General features: G+C 43.2%; 1 protein-coding gene across 1 annotated transcript in view; it reads left to right on the top strand.

Moving 5' to 3' along the window:
* Positions 1-19142, top strand: part of c8g (complement component 8, gamma polypeptide) — a 21353-nt gene extending 2211 nt beyond the window's left edge. The window contains exons 2-4 of the mRNA XM_043719802.1: positions 10940-11076; positions 18818-18888; positions 19009-19142. Of these exons, the coding sequence (XP_043575737.1) occupies positions 10940-11076; positions 18818-18888; positions 19009-19136 (336 nt within the window). The 3' untranslated portion in view covers positions 19137-19142. The remainder of the gene's footprint in view (positions 1-10939; positions 11077-18817; positions 18889-19008) is intronic.
* Positions 19143-21931: the final 2789 nt, after the last annotated feature.

The raw sequence follows: 21931 nt of genomic DNA, 5'->3' as shown, positions 1-21931 counted from the left end.
AGAGCAGGGGAGGTAGGTGTGAGAACCCAGGGGTTAGAATTGAGAAGCCTTAGCCCCTGCATTTGTCCAACAGTTATTAAGTTCTTACAAGCCACGTGGACAAGTGTGGAGACTGCAGGGAGGATGAACAAACTGACCACAGCATTTTGGTACAGGGAGTGATTTATATGGGGGGTGAGGGGATGAAACAGGAATGTAATTGTGGTAGGGGACAGTATAATTGGGGAGATGGGGTTCTTTGCAGCTGTGCCCAGGAATCCTGAAGGCTCTGTCACTTCCCTGGTGCCAGGGTTAAGGACATTTCCTTGGAGCTGGAGAAGAACTTGGAGAGGGAGGGGAGGGGTCCATTAGCCATTATCCACATTGGTACCAACAACATTGAGAGAATGGGAATGGAAGTTCTGCTGAAGAATTTTGAACAGCTAAAACAACGAGTTAAATTAAAAGGCAGAACCTTCACAGTAATAATCTCTGGATTACTGCCAGAGCTAAGTGCAAATTGGCATTGGGTAAATAAAGTCAATGAGTTAAATGCATGGTTCAAAGATTGATGAGGGTTGAATAAGTGCCAGTTTACTGAAGCCAGTGCCCGATACTGAGGTAGACAGGAACTGTGAGATGTGATGGGCTTTACTTTGAACTGTGCTGGGACCAAGTTCCTGATAATCAAACAGTTGGGTTGTAGAAAGGGCTTGAATTAATTACAGGGGAGTGAGGTTTGAGAGAGGGTAAATAAAGGCTTCCACCCAAGAGGAATTGGCAGTATTGGAGGACCATTTTCTAGAAAATTATATCCAGAGTGCATCAGGATGGTATAGAGGAAGCAAATGTAGAACAATAGCAGGAAAAAGGATTATCATAGAATCCCTACAGCGTGGAAACATGCCATTTGGCCCAATAACTTCACACCGACCCTCCGAAGAGTAACCCACCCAGACACATTTTACCCTATTACTCTACATTTACCCCTGACTAATGCACCTCATCTACACATTCCTGAACACCAAGGGCAATTTAGCTTGGCCAATTGACCTAACCTGCACACCTTTGGACTGTGGAAGGAAACCGGTGCACCCGGAGGAAACCCACGCAGACACTGGGAGAATATACAAACTCCACACAGACAGTCACCTGAGGCTGGAATCGAACCTGAGTCCCTGACGCTGTGCTGACCACTGTGCCACCGTTATCGTTCCAATTCAAGATCACTTCTTGATGTTACATTATTCCATTCTGTACTAACAATGTTACCTCACCAGCCTTTCCTTCCTGCCTGCCCTTTTGAAAATTCACATATCCCTGAATACTTAGTTCCCAGGTTTGATCTCCTTGTAACTGTGTGTCTATAATGCAGGATCTTACTTGTTAACCTGTGGCTTTGAGGTGAGAAATGAAGAAGGAAAGTAGATACTAGAAGGAGAAGAGAAGAGAAGAGCGAATAAATCAGATAATGAGGGCATGTTGTTAGAACCGTCACTGATTTTTAAATTATTTTTATTGCACTCTTTTATTAATTTTGATTTGGAAATGTGAGCTCAACCTTTGGGCTGTGGGCAGCAGCTTATGTTTAACAAAAAAGGAAAGAACAAACTGTTTTTGAAGCCAGGCTGGAAGTTAATTGCAGGTTGGATTGTACAGAGTCTTTGACATCATGGAGAGCAGTATGTTGCATCAGATAGCAGATGTTTGGCCACTAAGAAGGTCAGTACCCAGGAATTAATGCTAGGAAGTCTGGGAGAGAACATGATGGTTAATCACAGGTAGGGGCTACGGATAGGTAGTTTGAACTGAGTTTCCTAAGAGAAGGAGTATGGCTGTTGATGCTACAGCATTAAAAATTTGAAAGCTTCCTGCCTAACTTCCCACTAACAGCTACTGGAAGTTCAGAGAACAGAAGTTAAGTTATAGGAAATACTGATACTCCTTTGGAGTGAACTGAAAAGATGGTCCTGATCAATGACTTCAGAAATCAACCAAGAAACAATCACACATGCCATGGAACAACACAACATGTGAAACATTTAAATAATCAGTTGCAGTTTTGTTAATTTATTCCTTCCCTGTGCTCATTTGTCTGTCCTTTGTGTGACTAGACTAGGGGTGTAAACAGAAACATCTGAAGTTAAATCATAGACACAAATTAGATTGTTGTTTAATACAGTTTGTTATGCTATAACGCAGTTGATCCATTCTCATGCAATCTCATGTTATAAGAAAAATCACATAATAGAAGCACCATTTAAACTGTTGGAGCAAGAATTGCGATTTAATCCATACAAGCTTTCAAAGTTTGTGCTTTAGAAACAGTATCCCCAATTCATCAATAGCGTTATAGTGGATTTATGTTAATGAAACGCGCATTGTAGCAGAAGAACCTGTATTGATCTGCTAAATTTGTTATAAGACTTTTGTTTAAACTATGAACCCATAGTCTAAAATTGATTATTCACAAAGTCTGAGATTGGCTGTTCAAACAGTCTGGTGAGGACAATTGGGGTCAGAGTTGATTGGAAGGGGAGCCGAGTAAAGAAGACATGATAGAGCAGCAATGACAGGAGTTTCTGGGGTAATTTAGGAGGCACTGCAGAAATCCATCCCAAGAGTGAACAAGGCAACGATCACAAACAAGGGAAGTCAGGGACAGCATAAAAGCAAAAGACAAAGTGTGCAATGTAATAAAAAGTAATGCGAAACCTTTAAAAGCCGGCAGAGGACAACTAAAAAAAAGCAGTTGGTGGGGTGGGTGATGAAAAAGAGCGTAAGTGAGCTAGAAATACAAAAGAAGGTTCCAAAAGTTTTTTTTAAGATATAAAAATTAAGAGAGAGGCAAGAGTGGACCACTGGAGAAGTAGTGTTGGGGAACAAAGCAATGGCAAAGGAACTGAATAGGTATTTTGCATCAGTCTCATAGTAGAAGACACCAATAGCAATGCAGAACTTCAAGAGAGTCGGGGGAAGAGGTGAGTGTCAAGTCCATCACTAAGGAGAAGGGGCTGGGGAAGCTGAAAGGTTTGAAAATGGATAAATCATCTGGACCAGATGGACTACATCCCAGAGTTCTACAGGAAGCCACTGAGGAGATTGTGGAGACATTGGTGGTAATCTTTTAGGAAGCACTTGAGTTGTGGAGATTTTAATAGGACTGGAAAATGGTTATTGTAACATCCCTGTTTAAGAAGGGAGGGAGGCAGAAGATTGGAAATTATAGGCTGGTTAACCTGACATCAGTCGTTGGGAAGATTTTAGAGTATTATAAAAGGTTGAGATTGTGGAATATGTTATGGACCAGATCAAACCCCCTCAAAATAAATTAAGAAGATAGCCTTGATGCTAACGTTTTCTTATTTATAAAGCAAATGTCAGGCGTTGCATTCTGGATGCAATTCAATTGGTCAAACTACCAGATCTGAAGCAAAACACACTTTATGCATAAGCTATAGTTCAAAAAAAAGAAAGAAGAAATTGGAATAACTTAAGTCTGTCGGAAAATTTAATAAAATAATAGGTTAGTTATCTACGAAACAGTAACTGTTCCAATATAGTAACATCCCATAAACACACCCTTGACAAAAGGTAAATTCAGTAAAACAGATTGTCTCACATGCGATTGTAGCAGCAGGAAGAGAATCCCAAGATTCTAGATCCAGCTTCAAGAACCAAGCAGCTGCTACTGAAAACTACACCTAAAAATCCTGATTCGGTTGAACTTGACCCCACCCATGTAGGCTGCTTCTATTGTTCCAATTAAAAAAACACAAGGTCTTATGAGTTGTTTACGGGTTTTCAACAGATAGCTCATTATTTCTGTCTTAAAATCTCTGTTCAAAACAAAAGGATAAAATACATCTCTTAAATCCATAGTATTGTCACAAATACTTGGAAGAGTATTTTAAAATGGGGTGAGTCAACATGGCTTCATCAAGGGGAAGCCATGCCTGACAAATCTGTTAGATTTCTTTGAGGAGAACCAGTGGACGTGATCTATGTGGATTTCCAGAAGGCCTTGGACATGGTGATGTGCAGGAGGCTGCTAAATAAGAGAAGAGTCTGTGGTGTAAGGGGCAAGATGATGGCACGGATAGAGGATTGGTTGACTGGCAGAAGGCAGAGAGTGGGCATAAAGGGGTCTTTTTCACGATGGTAATGGGTGACTGGTAGAGTTCCAATGGGGTCAGTGCTGGGATCACAACTATTCATGTTATATTTTTATAATCTGGACAAAGGAACTAAGTTTGCTGATGACACTAAGGTAGGTGGAGGGACAGGTAGTGTTGAGAAAGTAGGGAGGCTGCAGAAGGACTTGGACAGGGTAGAAGAGCGGGCAAAGAAGTGACAGTTGGAATACAATGTGGGAGATTGTGAGGTTTCTACTCTGGTGGGAAAAATGGAGGCATAGACTACTTTCTAAATGCAGAAATCTGAAGCACAAAGTGAGTTAGGAGTCCTACTTCAGGATTCTCATAAGGTTAACATGCTGGTTTAGTTGATTCTTAGGAAGACCAATGCGATGTTAGCATTCATTTTGAGAGGACCAGAATACAAGAGTAGGGATGTATTGCTGAGGCTGTATAAGGCTCTAGTCCGACCGTATTTGGAATATTGTGAGCAGTTTCTGGCTCTATATCTAAGGAAGGATGTGCTGGCAGTGGAGGGGCCTCAGAGGAGGTTTAAAAGAACAATACTGGGGATTAAGGGCTTGTCATATGAGGAGCAATTGAGGACTCTGGGTCTGTAGTTGATGGGGTTTAAAAGGATGATGGGGGGACCCCACTGAAACTTACAGAATTCTGAGAGGTCTGGATAGAATAGACATGGAGAAGATGTTTGACTAAGGGGTGAGATTGGGACCCGAGGGCACAGCCTTTGAGCGAAGTGATGAACCTTTCAAACCGACATGAGGAATTTCTTCAGCCAGAACATGGCAAATCTGTAGAGCTCATTGCCACAGAGGACGGTGGAGGCCAAGTCATTGAGTGCATTTAAGACAGAGGTAGGTAGGTTATTGATTAGTAAGGGGATCAAGGGTTATGGAGAGAAGGCAGGAGGATGGGGCTTGAGAAACATCACCCATGACCAAATAGCAGAGCAGACTGGATGGACTGAATGACCTAATTCTGCTCCTATAGCTTCTGGTCTTCTGGGTCAATTTTGAGGGTCTTTAAAGATTTTATTTCAACTGTGTTGTGTACATAGAAGTAGGAAGATTGATATGATTTGGCTGTCTGTCTCCATGTAGTAGTATATAACAAAAGCAGTACATTATTTGTGGGTGACTTTAACCTTCATGTTGATTGGGATAGTCTGATTTGCAGAGAAAGCCATGAAGAAGAATCCATAGAGTGTCATCAGGACAGTTTCTTAGAACAATATGTTGTAGATCCAACCAGGAATCCAGTTATTTTCAATCTGGTGAAGTATAATAAAATAAGTTTAATAAATATGTTAGAGCAAAAGATCCCGAGGAAACAATGACCATAACTTGGTAGAATTTAATATTCAGATTGAGAGAAGGAAGTTGGGTCAGAAGCAATTGTGCTAAGCTAAAATATGAAGGATTGAGAGCACAACTTGCAGGCCTGCTGTGGGAAAGAAATTTAGTAGCAAAGCTAGTTGATTAACAATGGCAGACATTGAAGAAAATAGTTCATGGTGCACAGCAAAGACATACAGTCTAGTGAGGAGTAAAGGTTTTAGGAAGGACCTAAGCCAACTATAGTTAACCAGGGAGGTTAAGGACAGCATCAGATTGAAAGAAAGAGTATGTAATGCTGCAAAGACCATTGTTAAACCAAAGGAATGGAACAGTTTTAAAAACCGTGGAAAGGTGACCAATGAAAAGGAGAAAAGAGCTTAGGATATCTGGTCGGCATGGACAAGTTGAACTGAAGGGTCTGTTTCCATGCTGTACATCTCTATGACTCTAAATAATATCAAGATGGACTGGAAGCATTCTTTTAAATACATGAACAGGAAAAGGGAAGCCAAAGTGATAATAAACCCACCAGAGAATGAGACTGGGGAAATAATAATGGGAACCAGGGAATGGAAGAGGAGTTGAATAAATGCTTCACATCAGTTAAAAAAAAGCATATAACATTCCAGAATTACTAAATGTCTGCCGTTGGTGGCACGGTGGCACAGTTGTTAGCACTGCTGCCTCACAGCGCCAGAGACCCGGGTTCAATTCCCGCCTCAGGCGACTAACTGTGTGGAGTTTGCACATTCTCCCCGTGTCTGCGTGGGTTTCCTCCGGGTTCTCCGGTTTCCTCCCACAGTCCAAAGGTGTGCAGGTCAGGTGAATTGGCCATGCTAAATTGCCCGTAGTGTTAGGTGAAGGGGTAGTGTAGGGGTATGGGTGGGTTGCGCTTCGGCGGGTCGGTGTGGACTTGTTGGGCCGAAGGGCCTGTTTCCACACTGTAATGTAATGTAATCTAATCTAAATATTCAAGGGGCAAAAGGAGGAGAGGAAACAAATTCAATAATCTTCGCTAGAGAAAAAAAGTACTTGGGAAACTTATAGAGCTAAAGACTGATAAGTCCCTAAGAGCAGATGGGATATATCCTGGGATATTAGAGGAAGCAGCCACAGAGAAAATGATGCACTGGTAGTAATCTTCCAGAATTCCTTTTTCATTTTAAAATCCCAGAAATTTGGAAAACTGCCAATACAACACCTTTAAAAAGGGAAGGAGATAAAAACAAGTAACAATAGTCCAGCTAACTCAACATCGATTATTGGGAAAATAATAGAATCTATTATAAAGAATGTAATAGAAGAGCATTTAGAAATACAAATTACAAACAGGTAGAGTCAGCATGGTTCATGAAGGGGTATTCATGTTTACCAAATTTAATAGAATTCTTTGAGGAGGTAACAAGCAGGATCAATAAAGGTGAAACATTGGAAGTGATATGTTTGGATTTTCACAAGATGTTTGAAAAGGTACTACTAATTAGGCTCCTTAATAAAATAAGAGCCTACAGTGTTAGAGATAGTATATCAGCATGGATAAAGGATTGGCTATCTAATAGAGAACAGAGAGTTGCAATAAGAAGGCATTTTCAAGATGACAGCTTGTGACTGGTGGTATGTCACAACGATCAGTGTACCCACAGTTATTTACAACATAAATTAATGACTTGAATGAGGAAAGTGAATGTTTTATAGCCAAGGTGGCGGATATTCCATTGGAAATAGGATGACGATGACACACAGCATTATGGACAGATTTAGCAAGTGGGCGAACTCTTGGTAGGAAGAAAAATGTGAGGTTACGCACTTTGGCAGGAACAGTGTTGAAGCTGAATATTATTTAAATGAAGAAAGACTACAGAAATCTGCAGAGGAGATGGAGTTTGGAGTCCTTGACAATACATCACAAAAAGTTGGCACCTGAGTTCAGTGGATACTAGAAAAGGCAAATGAAATATCAGCCTTAATTTCAAAGAGAATAGAATAGAAACATATGGAGGATTTACTAAAACAATATGAGGCACTAATCAGACCACAGTTCGAATAACATGAACAGCTTTGGGGCTCTTATTTAAGGAAAGATATACTGGAACGGAAACATATGTGAATAGAGTACATTGGAGGCAGGACTCAGGGAGAGGAAGAGAGAAAAAGAAGGGAAAGGCAAACCTGGCATTGGAGGCAGTTCACACGGGCTGATACCAGGGTATGGAAGTATTGTTTAATGAGGAGAGGTTGCGTAGATTGGGCATAGAACTTAGAACACTACAGGACAGGAACAGGCCTTTCAGCCCACAACGTTGTGCCAAATGTGACACCAAATTAAGCTAATCCCTTCTACCTGTCCACATCCCTCCATTCCTTGCCTATTCATGCGCCTACCTAAAAGTCCCTTAAACACCCTATTGTATCTAGCTCCACCACCACCCCCAGCAGCATGTTCCAAGCACCTAATACTCTTTATGTAAGAAACCTGCCCCTCACAGCCCCTTTGAACAATTCTCCTCTAGTATTTCAACTCTGAGAAAAAGATTCTGACTGTTAACCCTATTTTTGCCTCTCATAATTTTATAAACTTCTATTAAGTCTCCCCTCAGCCTCTGCCACTCCAGAGAAATCATTCAGTCTCTCCTTTTAGCTCACAACCTCTTAAGCCTGGTAAAGCTCTTTTGCAACCTCTTCAAAGTCTCCACATCCTTCCTGTAATGTGGCAACCAGAATTGAATGCAATACTCGAAGTGTGGCCAAACCAAAGTTTTATAATGCTGCAACATGATTTCCTGACTCTTGTATTCAGTGCTCTGACCAATAAAGGCAAGCATGCCATACACCTTCTTTACCACCCTATTTACTTAGTGGTCACTTTCAGGGAGATATGGACTAGGACTTCTGTATATCAATGCCATTAAGGGTTTTGCCATTAACTGTAAACCTACCTTAACATTTGATTTCCCAAAGTGCAACACCTCACACTTGTCGAGATTAAACTCCACCTGCCATTTCTCCACCCATGTCTGTGGTATCCTTTGACTGCCTTCGACACTATCCACAACTCCACTGATCCTTATGTCATCGGCAAACTTACTAACCCACCCAGCTATGTTTTCAGCCAAATCATTTATATAAATCACAAATAGCAGAGGTCCCTGCATAGATCCCATCAGAGCACCACTAGTCATGGGCCTCCAAACTGAAAACACCCTTCCAGCAATACTCTGTGTTTTCAGCAGCCAAGTGGATCCCATGCATCTTGATCTTCAACATGAGCCTATCATGACGGACCTAATCAAAAGCCTTGTAAGATCCATGTAAAAACCATCCACTGCTGTGCCCTTATTGATCACCTTCATTACTTCCTCAAAACAATCAAGTTAGTAAGACATGACCTGCCCCACACAAAGCCCCATATTGACTCTCCCTAATTAGGCTATGTTTTTCCAGATGTACGTAAAGCCTATCCCTAATAATCCTCTCCAAGTGCTTCCCAACCACCGATATGAGATTCAATGATCTATAATTTCCTGGATTATCCCTATTTCCCTCTTGAACAGTGGAACCATATTATGCACTGGCCAGTCCTCAGGGACCTCTCTTGCGGATAGGGAGGATACAAAGATCGTGGTCAAGGCCCTAGCAGTCCCTTCTCTTGCCTCTCTCAATAACATGGGGTAGACACCATTGGGCCCTGAGGACTTTTCCACCTTAATGCTCTTTATACCATTTCTTTCTTGACTTCAAAACACCCTCGCATATTTGCGCACCTCACACAAATCTCACTAACCTCAATATCCTGCTCCTTACTGAATACTGACACAAGATACTCATTTCGGATTTTGTGCATAGTCTCTGCCTCCAAGCGTAAGTTCCCTCCTTTATCCTTGAATGGGCATACCTTCTCCCAGTTTATTCTGTTGCTTTTAACGTATATATAAAATGCTTTGTGATTTTCTTTACCCCTATTTGCCAAGTCATTTCATGGTCCCTCCTTGCTATCCTAATTTTATGCTTGAGTTCTTTCCTGCTTTCTTTTATTCCTCATGGACCCTTTCTGATTTTAGCTTTTTAAACCTTACATATGCTGTCATTTTCATTTTGACTAAATTCACAACCCCACTTGTTATCTAAGGGTCCCAAACCTTGCCATCCTTATCCTTCCTCCTGACTGCAACATGCCAGTTCTGAACTCAGATTAGCAGGTCTTCAAACAAATGCCCCTGTGTCAAAAGTGGATTTGCCAGATAACAGCTCCTCCCAATTAATACTCCCTAGCTCCTATCTAATACTTACATAAATTTTCCCTCCCCCAATTTAGTACCTTCCTGCAAGGTCCTGAATTATCCTTCTTAAAATAGCCATCTTAAAACTTAAGGGGTTGTGATCACTGTTTCCAAAATGTTTTACCATTGAAAGGTCAGTCACCTGGCCAAGCTCATTAGTCAATACAAGGCCCAGTATGGCTCTTCCTTCAGTTGGACTTTCCATATACTGTTTCAAGAAACCCTCTTGGATGCACCTCACAAATTCTGCCCCACCTAAGCCTCTTGCTTTATGGAAGTCCCAATCAACATTGGGGAAGTTAGTCACTCACCATGGCAACCATGTTGTTTTTGCATCTTTCTATAACTTGCCTACATATTTCCACATTGTAGGGATTCTATTTGTTCCTCAGTATCTTAGTGATTCAATCTCCTGTAGCATGATCCCATCAGAGTGATTGCACTTGCCTTATTTTTGAGCTCTACCCATGTTGCCTCAGTGGATGAGCCTTCCATTATGTCCTCTCTGAGAACAGCTGTGATATTCTCTCTGATTAGTACCTCCACCTCTTTTGTCTCCCTCTCTATCTCATCGAAAACAATGAAACTCTAGAACATTGAGCAACCAGTCCTGTCCCTCTCTCAAGCAGGTCTCTGTAATGGCCACAACATCATAGTCCCGTGTACTGATCAGGCTCTAAGCTCACCTGCTTGATGAGCCTTGCACTTAAGCCCATCAGCCCTGTCATGTTCATGTGCTCATGTACTCGTTGGAATTTGGAAGAATGAGAGGTGACTTTTTTGAAACATACAGGAGTCTGAGGGGATTTGACAGGATAGAAGCAGAAACGTTGTCTCCCCTTCTGAGAGAGTCGAAGACCATACGGCACAATTTCAGAATGAGGGAGTGCACATTGAAGACAGAGATGAGGAGCAATTTCTTCACTCAGAGGGTTGTGAGTCTGTGGAATTCTTCACCACAGAAGACTTATGGAGAAAAGGCAGGAAAGTGGAGTTGAGGATTATCAGATCAGCCATTGAATGGAGAGCCAGACTAGATGGGCTGAATGGCTGACTTAGTTCTCCACATTTTATGGCCTCAAAGGGTTACACATCAGATTTAAGTTGATTTGAATAGCCCAGGGAGAGCTTCATACAGTTTCTATGCCATACCTGCTGTAAGAGTGTTTGATAAGGCTTTTAATTTTAGTTCACAGGAGTGTGGCATCTCATTTCCGTTGGGTCAATGTGTGGCTACCTCAAGCTTAACAACCACCGACTGGAGGCAGTTACCATGAAGGTAACCAATCAGAATCAAGATATTCGCATCAATACATTACGCAAACTGTGAGTAGAAACAAAGTCATTTTGAGAGTTAATTTTTTTCCTTTAATTCCCTTATTCTTCACACAGTGCGAATCAGTGTCACAACACTGTGGGCAATTTAGCATGGCAATCCTCCTAATCTGCACATCTTTGGACCGTGAGAGGAAACCCGGAGGAAACCCACGCAGACACGGGGAGAATGTCTGTGTGAAATTTGCACAGTCGCCTGAGGCTAGAATCGAACCCAGGACCCTGGCAATTTGCCACCGTGTTGCCCCAAAAGGGAGGGAGAGTCACTCACTCTGACCTCCCCCAGGGACAGTCACTTACTCACTCTGACCTCACTCCTATCCAATTCCAGCTCTATCATACAATGCACTGTTCCTGGAACCACTCACCCCTCAACGGATACCTTCCTAAGCAGCCTGCATCCCTGGCACCTGCTCTATGAGTAAGAGGCAGCTGTGTACCCAGATGAGCACTGACAATCTGAGTCCACCCTGCTCAACCATCCACATCCTGCCAACTAGCCAAGGGTCTGAATCTGTTAAAAACAGGAAGATGGTGCTGCAATTCTCCAAGTGATATGGAGAAGGTGGTCCAGAGGAGGGTCATCCTCTTCCCAAAGGACCATCAGACGAGGCCATGACTCCAGACCCTGGCAGGAGAAGGTGAGGACTGCAGGCTACTGGAGATCAGAGTCGAGAGTGTGGTGCTGGAAAAGCACAGCAGGTCAGGCAGCATCCGAGGAGCAGGAGAATCGACATTTCGGGCCGGAGCCCTTCATCAGGAATGATGTTGAGGGCTGGGGAGCTGAAAGATAAATTGGAGGGGGTGGGGTTAGGTAGACAGTAGCTGAGAATGCGATAGGTGGATGAAGGTGATAGGTCAGAAGAGGGAATGATGGACGGGTCCGGAGAGTGGTGCCAAGTTGTAGGCTTGGGACTGGGATAATGTAGGGGAGGGGAAATGAGGAAGCTGTTGAAATCCACATTGATCCTGTGCATTTGTAGGGTCCTGAGGCGGAATATGAGGCATTCCTCCTCCAAGTGTCAGGCGATAAGGGTTTGGCGATGGAGGAGGCCCAGGACCTGCATGTCCTTGATGGAGTGGGAGGGGGAGTTGAAGTGTTCAGCCATGGGGGTGGGGGTGGGGGGGTGGTTGCAGGTGTCCCAGAGATGTTCTCTGATTTTGGTAGAGGTGCAGGTGAATTTCTGACGGATGTGGAAGGATCCCTTGGGGCCTTGGACAGAAGTAAGGGGATTAGTGTGGGCACAGGACCCTGGCAGCCTCATTCGAAGCTTCCACCTGGATCAGTGCTTTCTCAGTGGTGCAGAAAAGCCACCAGCAATGCCACAGAAGGTCAATACTCACCTCCACAGCAGCAGGTTTGATGATGCACTCTCTCTCTCTCTCTCTCTCACTGCTACCTCACATCCAGTCTGCCTCTGCAGCTGTATGGAGGGGTGTCTATGAGGATAGAATCGCTCGCTGAAGATGACTGGGAATTCCAGGACATCCATATCTTGCCAGTATCAAAACTAAGCACCATTCTTCATTTCATTGCCATTCTCAGAGTGCTCCCACTATCAGTCTCATTCATTACAGGCCATGTCTAATCATTAGCTGCATTGCCTTCTCTATCTTGTGTCCTCCAGGTACAGTGGAATGTCCATGACCTCTGGGGAGAAATGAGCTGGTCTCTCAGAAAGTGACCTCTGTGGAAAAGGGATCTGAGGCTTCAGAGGAAGCAATGGTCAGACTGCCTCTTGCAGCGAGTCAGACTGACATCTCGGTTGGAACTTCAGGGGCAGAAGGTTTGGGACCACAATCTGGTGAGCATCTCACTGTGACACCTCCGGAAGTGGCTGAGGAAGAAAAGACTCAGGATGCTGGCACGTCCTGAGAGGATTACAGGAGACCAAGCACATGCTCAGCCCCAAGCAGGACAGGACCCTGTGGTGTCAGCAATCAAGGGCTTCATCACAGTAGCCAGGGAGGAACAGAAGCAGCAGGCAGTACATGGATGGCAATGGCTCTTGTTACCAAGTAGTTGCGGGAGTACAGCTCTGCTATGGGGACCAAACTGTCCCAAACATGCAACTGCCTGGTGGCTGCCATGGAGAACCAGGTCCAGCAGCCTTGGAGTCTGCTAAACATCATCATCCAGCCCTCGGTCACTCACGGAGGCAGGGAAGTGCCAGGAGACATCCAAGATGACCGACAGAGACCTTTAATAAGAGGTTGCCATTCAGGACCCTTCGAGGCGACTAGGCCCTTCACCTCCATTCTGCCTGCTCCTCCCCTCCAACCCTTGGAAGTTGAAGCCAAGGAGGGTTCACTTGCCTCTGTCATGTCAACCTCCACATATCTGGACCATGCTACACACAAGCGCCCCTGGGGTCACCAGGCCAAACCTCCAGGGCCAATTGGCTCCTCTACTGAGCAGGCTCCCTGTACGCGAGCTCCAGAAACTGAGACTGTGCTGAGACAGAGTGAAGGGATCGAAAAAAATCAACCTTTTAAGAGCACATTGATGGCACAGGTGACACTGCATTGCATTTTGATTTTCACAGTTTCACAAATGTAAGTAGTTTTGCACTGCATCTGTTTGCCTGAGCCTCTGTCTAGCCCTGAATGTAACAGATGTCACCGTGATACTAATACCATCGCCATCACCTTTCCTACTATCCATGCACCATCTGTGTTGAGAGCTTGCTGCAACGTGACAGGAAGGGGAACAAGGCACCATTGGCACTCTTGGTCTCTCTGTTCAAAGTGTGAGTATGAACGAAGTGCACGGAGAGCTAACCCATCAGGGCCACGAGGGATTAGGATTCTGCAAGTCTGTGTGCTGTACGGTGCATGGGTCTATGCGTAATCTTGCCCTTTAAAGGGCCTCACTTAGTGTGTTCCCTCATCGGTTGAGTCACTTACCCCACTCACCTGGGTGTGATCGCAGACTTTATCTTTCCTATCACACAGATTTGATTTTCTGCACGATGGAAGGCAGCACGATGAAAGGGGGTTTCCAGAATCCAGCTCCATGTATCAGTGAGGCCCCAGACATGCAGATCCCTTTCTTGTTATCCCTTCCTGTGAAACCCCATAGGCTTCACCCCTTTTCAGGTCTCTAACTAACTAGTCTATATGAGCCACACCTCCCCACTGCAGGCCAGTTAGTTGTTAAACTATGGCTGTTAAACTCTGTGGTGGGAAAAAAATGTTAAAAGTTTCATGAAAGAAGTTATAGCAGCCCCTTGAATAAGTTTAAGATAATTAGGCACAGTAAACATAGTTTGGTGAAATGTAAATTATGTCTGAACAGTCTATTGGAGTTCTTTGAGAAAGTCAGGAAATGGTAGAAGATAAGTTTACTAACTGGAAGCAGGGAGTAGGTGTAAATGGGTCTTTTTCAAATTAGAGTCAAAAAAGGATGGCTCTGGAAAAGCACAGCAGGCCAGGTAGCATCTGAGGAGCAGGAGAATCGATGTTTTGGGCATAAGCCCTTCATCAGGAATGAATGCTCCTCAGATGCTGCTTGACCAGCCGTGTTTTTCCAGAGCCACCCTTTTTGACTCTGACTCTCCAGCATCTGCAGTCCTCACTTTCTTCTCTTTTTCAAGTTAACAAGATGTAAGATTGGTGTATTAGAGGGATTAGTGCTGACACCTTAACTGTTTACATTTTATATAAATGTCTCAAATGAAGGTACAAAATGTATAACTGCAAAGTTTGATGATGGCACACAGATAGGAAGGACAGTTGTGAAGAGGAAGTAAGGATCTGACAAAAAGATATAGATAACAGAAATTGCAAATGGAGTATGTTATGGGAAAATGTGAAATTGTCAATATTGGGAGGAAGAATATAAAAGCAGCATATAATCTAAGTGGTAAGAGATTGCACAGCTCTGAGATGTTGAGAGATCTGTGCATTCTATTGTATGAATCACAGAAGGCTATGATGCAGGTACAGAAAGTAATTAGCAAAGCTAAGAGAATGTTATTATTGGGTTTAAGCCTTGCAGTTATACAGGACATTGGTGACATTATATCTGAGGAACAGTGTACAATATTGATCACTTCATTTAACAAAGGATATAAATGTGTTGGGAACAACTCAGAGATAAATACCAGACTAAGATTGGAAAGGCTAGGCTGTATCTTTTGTAGTTTAGAAAAGTAAAGGGGGGGGGAGGCATTTTGAAAGGTATACAATTCTGAGGGACATTTCCTCTCCACACCCAGACTGTCGAAACCCCTCTGAATCTTATATGTTTCCTCTCCTGAGAGAATTGAGCACTTGGGCTCACCATTTAAACATCAGGTGTTTCCCATTTAAAACAAAGAAGAGGCAGTTTTTTTTTCCTCTCAGAAGATTAGGAGTCTTTGGAAACAACTTCCTAAAAAGGAAACTGAATGGTGGATTGATCGTTCTGAAGAAAGGGGAGGGTGAAGGGATGTAACGAATAGACTGGAACGTGGAGTTGAGGTTGTAATCAGATCAACCATAACTGAATGGCAAGGCAGGCTTGAAGGGCTGAATGGCCTTCTCTTGCTCCTAATATATATTTTAATATGTATGTTTGCGTGTAATCTATGAATGAAACAAACACTTTGGAAGAGACTTTCCTCAGGGATCCTCCTGCTACGATGCTGTCACCTTGGCAGAATCCCTATTTCTATAAAGGATAGGGGGCTAATGCTGGCCTTCTGATGAAGCAACAATGATTAAGAGCATCGCGCTTGGTCAATTCACTTGTCCGTTTCTTATGTAAGATCCTGAACCCTTTACTCGGATCAATGTCCAGTCCTCCCGACCCCCATGTAAACATTACCGGTTTCTGCAAGCTCTCATAACTCAGGGGCCTAATTCAAACTCTCCAGTCATTATCCTAAGCTGACACTTAACTGCTTTGCCCATGTGTAGTTCTCATTATTCCCAGTCCCAGAATTTGACTCCATTTCTGAGGTTGAAAGGATCAGGAATTGATGCAAACTCAATCCCTTGCAGAGATCTGGGCTATTTTCCGTTGTTTGGGATCTTATTAGGTCTCTTTATTGCCAACACACTCTGTGCTAATATCTAGAGTCCCTCTAAGCCCCAGTCCCATGTTGTATCCTGTCAGTTTATGTTGGATCATATATTCTATTTTCTTTTACAAATTTCATGACATGAAATGACATCAGGAGCACTCTGCTTACTAACTCATTGTTTGGACAAAGAAATTTTTCCATACCTATCCATTCAACCTCTCTTAATATTGAGCAACTCAATTGATGTCTTGTCAGCCCTCTTTCTCTTAATAAAAGAACCTTCACTTTTTCTGGTCTCAGGATCTTTGTGAATCTCTTCTGTTGTCACTCCACATCATTGCACTTCTCCAGGGCAATTAGGAATGGGCAATAAATGGTGCGCCAGTCAGTGATGCCCACATTCCATTTAAATTTTGAAGTCCTGAAGTAAGGTCTCCAGAAACAAAAACAGAAATTTCTGGAAAAATATGTCTGTGAACTATAGTCCAGTGAGCCTAACATCTGTGGTGGGTAAGTTGTCACACTGGATTCTGAGAGATAGGATCTATAGGCATTTGGAGAGGCAAGGACTCATTTGGGATAGTCAGCATGACTTTGTAGGTGGGAGATCATGTCTCATGAATTTGATTGACTTTCTGAAGGTCAATAAATAGATGAGGGCAGTGCGGTAGACATTGTCTACATGGAGTTTAGCAAGGCCTTTGACAAAGTACTGCATGGTAGATAGTTGAGTAAGGTTTGTTGTGGACCAGGCCAGATCCCCCTCAAACTATGTCAACAAGGTTAACCTAGAACCTAACTTTTCTTATTTTAAAGGCAGGTACAAAGTGGGTGTTCTAGGTATGATGGTCAAACCATTCAGCTTCAAGCATGGCTGAATGTAATTAAATACTACAGTTGAAACACAAACAAAAGAAATCAGAATTTAGAATAACCTAACTTTTAGAAAACCTAATGGACTCGATACAGTAACCATTACGAATTAACTGTTCCAATACAATAACATTCCATAAACATACCTCTTGGCAAAAAAGTAAATTCAAACCCAGATTCTTACATGCAGGAGGGAACCCGAGGTGTGCCAAGGGGATCAGTGTTGGGTCCACTGTTATTCATCTTTTATCAAAATGATTTGGGTGAATACTTAGGAGGTATAATTCGTAAGTTTGCAATGACACCATGATTAGTGGTATAGTGGACAGTGAAGATGGTTATCTGGGAATACAGTGAGATCTTTATCAACTGAGCCAGTGGGCGGAGGAACAGCAGATGGAGTTTAATTTAGGTAAATGCAAGTTATTGCATTTTGGTGGGTCAAACCAGGGCAGGACTTAAACAGTCAATGGTATGGCCCAGGGGAGTGTTATAGATCAAAACAATCTAAGGGTATAGGTTCATAGCTCTTTGAAAGTGAAGTCACAAGTAGATGGGATGGTGAAGAAGGCTTTCAGCATTTTTATCAGACAGAGCATTGACTATAGGGGCTGGGAGGTCTTTTTCCAGTTGTATAAGATGTTAATGAGGCCACATTTGGAGTACTGTGTGAAGCTCTGGTCACCCTACCATAGAAAGTATATTATTAAACTAGAAATAGTGATGAAAAGATCTGGATAAAGAGAGGCTGGATAAGTGGGACTTTTTCTCCTGGAGTGGAGGAGAGTTAAGGAGTGACCTTATAGAAGTCCATAAAATCATGAGAGGACTATACAAGGTAGATAGCCAACAGCTTTTCCCTCAGTCTAAAGCTAGAATGTGGGCGGCACGGTGGCACAGTGGTTAGCACTGCTGCCTCACAGCGCCAGAGACCCGGGTTCAATTCCCGCCTCAGGGGACTGACGTGTGGAGTTTGCACGTTCTCCCCGTGTCTGCGTGGGTTTCCTCCGGGTGCTCCGGTTTCCTCCCACCATCCAAAGATGTGCAAGGTCAGGTGAATTGGCCATGCTAAATTGCCTGTAGTGTTAGGTAAGGGGTAAATGTAGGGGTATGGGTGGGTTTCGCTTCGGCGGGTCGGTGTGGACTTGTTGGGCCGAAGGGCCTGTTTCCACACTGTAATCTAATCTAATCTAATCTAATGCGTAGCGGAAATTCTTCCACATAGAAGGTGGGTGTCTGGAATGGGCTGCCGGAGATAGTGGTGAAAGCGAGTACAATTTAATCATTTAGGAAACATTTAGACTGGTACAATGATTGGATAGGTAGGAAGGGATAGGGACCAATTGTTGACAATTAGGACTTGTGTAAATTGTGAAAATTGAGCAGCATGAGCAAGTTGAGCTAAAAGGCCTGTTTCCATGCTGTAGGCCTCAATGACTCTATAACCCAGCAGGTCTGGCAGCCTCTAAGGAGAGAAAGCAGAGTTAACGTTTCGGATCCAGTCACCCTTTTTAAGAGCTTCACAGATCCAATTCTTCTGCCCACAGATGCTGCCAGACCTGTTGGGTTTTTCCAGCAATTTAGGTATTTGTTACTTATTTCCAGCATCCTCAGGACATTTTCAGTGTTTTGTGTAATGTCTCCAGATCTGGATGAGACACTGTTTTCAGCGATCACCGTTTACCTTACCAGGTTCAGCATGTTGTACGGTCAAATGGTGAAACATCAGTAGAATTTCTGCGGGAAGTGAGGAACTCCAGCCCCTGAGGGAGTAAGCTTTCTGATCCGTTCCCAGCATGTTACCAACTGAAAGCAACATTCCCCTTTTGATTCCCTTTCCTCTCTTCCAGGGATGGACTGTGCTGGGACATAAAACAAGACTATAAGATGGATGCAACTCCTGGGAGATTCTCCAGGAAAAGTATGTAAAATCCTTTTTCTACCAGTTCCAGCTTCTATTCCCCTTCCCTCCCCTAAAGCAGATGACTTGTACAGACTTCTCGGTAGCCACCATTACAATCACAATTGCTTCATATTACAGATCGTGGAATTAAGACTGACATTGTCATTGCTGAAACGGATTACTCCAACTATGCAATCCTCTTCCTTCAACAAAGGAGGAAAATCACGGTCAAACTCTATGGTGAGTACAGCGTGGTGCAAACATGAGCCAGGGTTTGTCAAGATTTGTGAACCCTTGGGCAGGTATCACACTTCAGACAGTCATAGAATCCCTACAGTGTGGAAACAGGCCCTTTGGCTGAAAAAGTCCACACCGACCCTTCGAAACGTATCCCACCCAAACCCATTTGTCTATATTTAGCCCTGACTAATGCACCTAATCTACATATCCATGAACACTAGGGGCAATTTAACATGGCCAATTCACCTGACCTGCACATCTTTGGCACTGTGGGAGGAAACCAGAGCACCCGGAGGAAACCCACACAGACACGGGGAGAATGTACAAACTCCACACAGACAGTTACCTGAGGCTGGAATTGAACCCGGGTCTCTGGCGCTGTGAGACAGCAGTGCTAACCACTGAGTCACCATGAGTCATACAGCATGGAAATAGACCCTTTGGTCCAACCAGTCCATGCTGAACATAAACTATTCCTATCTGTCTGCTCCTAGCCCCCATCCCTCCAAACCTTTCCTATTCATGCACATATCCAAATATCTTTTAAATGTTGTAATTGTACCCACATTCACCACTTCCTCAGGAAGTTCATTACACACACGAACCACCCCCCATGTAAATAAACTTGCTCCCATGTCTTTTTAAAATCTTTCTCCTCTCATCTTAAAAATGTTTCCCCTAGTCTTCAAGTTGTAATTGTACCCACATTCACCACTTCCTCAGGAAGTTCATTACACACGCACCACCCCGCCATGTAAATAAACTTGTTCCCATGTCTTTTTAAAATCTTTCTCCTCTCATCTTAAAAATGTTTCCCCTAGTCTTCAAATCCCCCATCCTAGAGAAAAGACAACTACCATGAACTCTATTTATACCCTCCTAAGCTCCAGTGAAACACATTCCAGCCTGTCCAGCCTTTCTTTATATCTCAAACTTTCCATATGGGCGGCACGGTAGCACAGTGGTTAGCAATGCTGCCTCACAGCGCCAGAGTCCTGGGTTAAATTCCCACCTCAGGCAACTGTCTGTGTGGAGTTTGCACATTCTCCCTGTGTCTGCGTGGGTTTCCTACGGGTGCTCCGCTTTCTTCCCACAGTCCAAAGATGTGCAGGGTAGGTGAATTGGCCGTGCTAAATTGCCCGTAATGTTAGGTGAAGGAGTAAATGTAGCGGGGTGGGTTGCTCTTCAGAGGGTCGGTGTGGGGCCGAAGGGCCTGTTTCCACACTGTAAGTAATCTAATCTAATCTAATCATATGAGGTAACATCCTGGTAAATCTCTTCTGAACCACTTCCAGCTTGATAATGTCCTTCCTATAACAGGGCGATCAGAACTGGACACATTATCCCAGAAGAGGCCTCACCAATGTCCTGCACAACATGACATCCCAACTCCCTGTAGTCAAAAGACTGAACAAGGAAGACAAGTGTGCCAAACACCTTTTTAACCACTCTGTCTATATGTGATGCAAATTTTAAAGTATTATGTACCTGCACCCCGAGGTCCCTCTGTTCTACAACACTACCCAAGGCCCTACCGTTAATTGTATAAGCCCTACGCTTGTTCGTTGTACCAAAACACAACACATCACATTTATCCAGATTGAACTTAATCTGCCATTCTTTCAGCCCATTGACCAATTTGATCAAGATCCCTTTATAATCTCAGAACACCTTCTTCACTGTCTACTATGCCACCAATTTTGCGAACGTACTAACCATACCTTCTGTATTCTTATCCAAATCATCAATATAAATGGCAGGCAAAAGAGGACCCAGAACTGATCTCTGTGAAACACACTGGTGCCAGGCCTCCAGTCCAAAAAACAATCCTCCCCCACCACCCCCTCTCTCCTGCCATTAAGCCAATTATGTATCCAATTGGATGACCCAAGGATCAACGTTTATTGGGTGTCTGGAGCACGGCAAAACCTTTAACTTCTCTGACCTCTGCCGAGAATAGTCAGTTTATAAAATTCCTGATTTCATGCTGATTGGCCTGTTTTTTTCCCGAACTCTTGCCTCCCCTTTTGTAGTCTTATACAACTGATACATGGGACTGTGTATCTAGCACCTCATCAGTAGTATTTTACAATGAATCAGTTATATGGGCAATCAAGGTGGTCACTTTGCACACAGGAAGATTTCACAATGAGAGTGATCTAAGGCCAATGAGAGTGATCTAAGGTTCATCATTTTTTTGGTCATGCTAGTTGAATAAGTGATATCTGGGTAGTAGGTCTACATGATGTATAAATAACATTATCGTGGATGATAAGTAGTAACTCTTGAAATATGAACTGTATTGTTTACTTGAGTGGGGTCTTAAATTCTAATGTACCATGAAATGCAACTTACCATGATGTCATGGAAAAGTGACAGAAAATTAATAAGTGATCACCGACTGAACTAAAACTTGAAAGTTTGATTTATTTAATCTGGCAGTTAATTAGTTTGTACAGTTTTGGATTACTTATTACTTTGGTTCGACCTTCAACATGTGACTCATATCTATTATGTTATTGCAGTCATTTGGCTTGACTCCAGCACCACCTCATTTTTAATTTTTTGTAATGATCTCTCTGCCTCATTTCATTGGATTATATATCATCCCTTCACTTGTTAATAAGCTGCTGACACTTTACTCACGCTGTCTGACACTCCTGATCATCTGCAGAGACTTATTATTTGACCAGTTGATGCTTCACTCACATAAATTGTGGGATCTTTTGATCTCTCTGCTGATAAATCCTGTGCCAGCGCGCTTCTCTCTCACTTCACTTGATGATTGGGGGCAGAACGCTTGTGAATTCAAATAAATCTG

Source organism: Chiloscyllium plagiosum, chromosome 30, assembly GCF_004010195.1.
Source record: "Chiloscyllium plagiosum isolate BGI_BamShark_2017 chromosome 30, ASM401019v2, whole genome shotgun sequence".
NCBI classification, from domain to species: Eukaryota; Metazoa; Chordata; class Chondrichthyes; order Orectolobiformes; family Hemiscylliidae; genus Chiloscyllium; species Chiloscyllium plagiosum.
The sequence above is the reverse complement of the archived record's forward strand: the minus strand, read 5'-3'. Positions and strand labels throughout refer to the sequence as shown.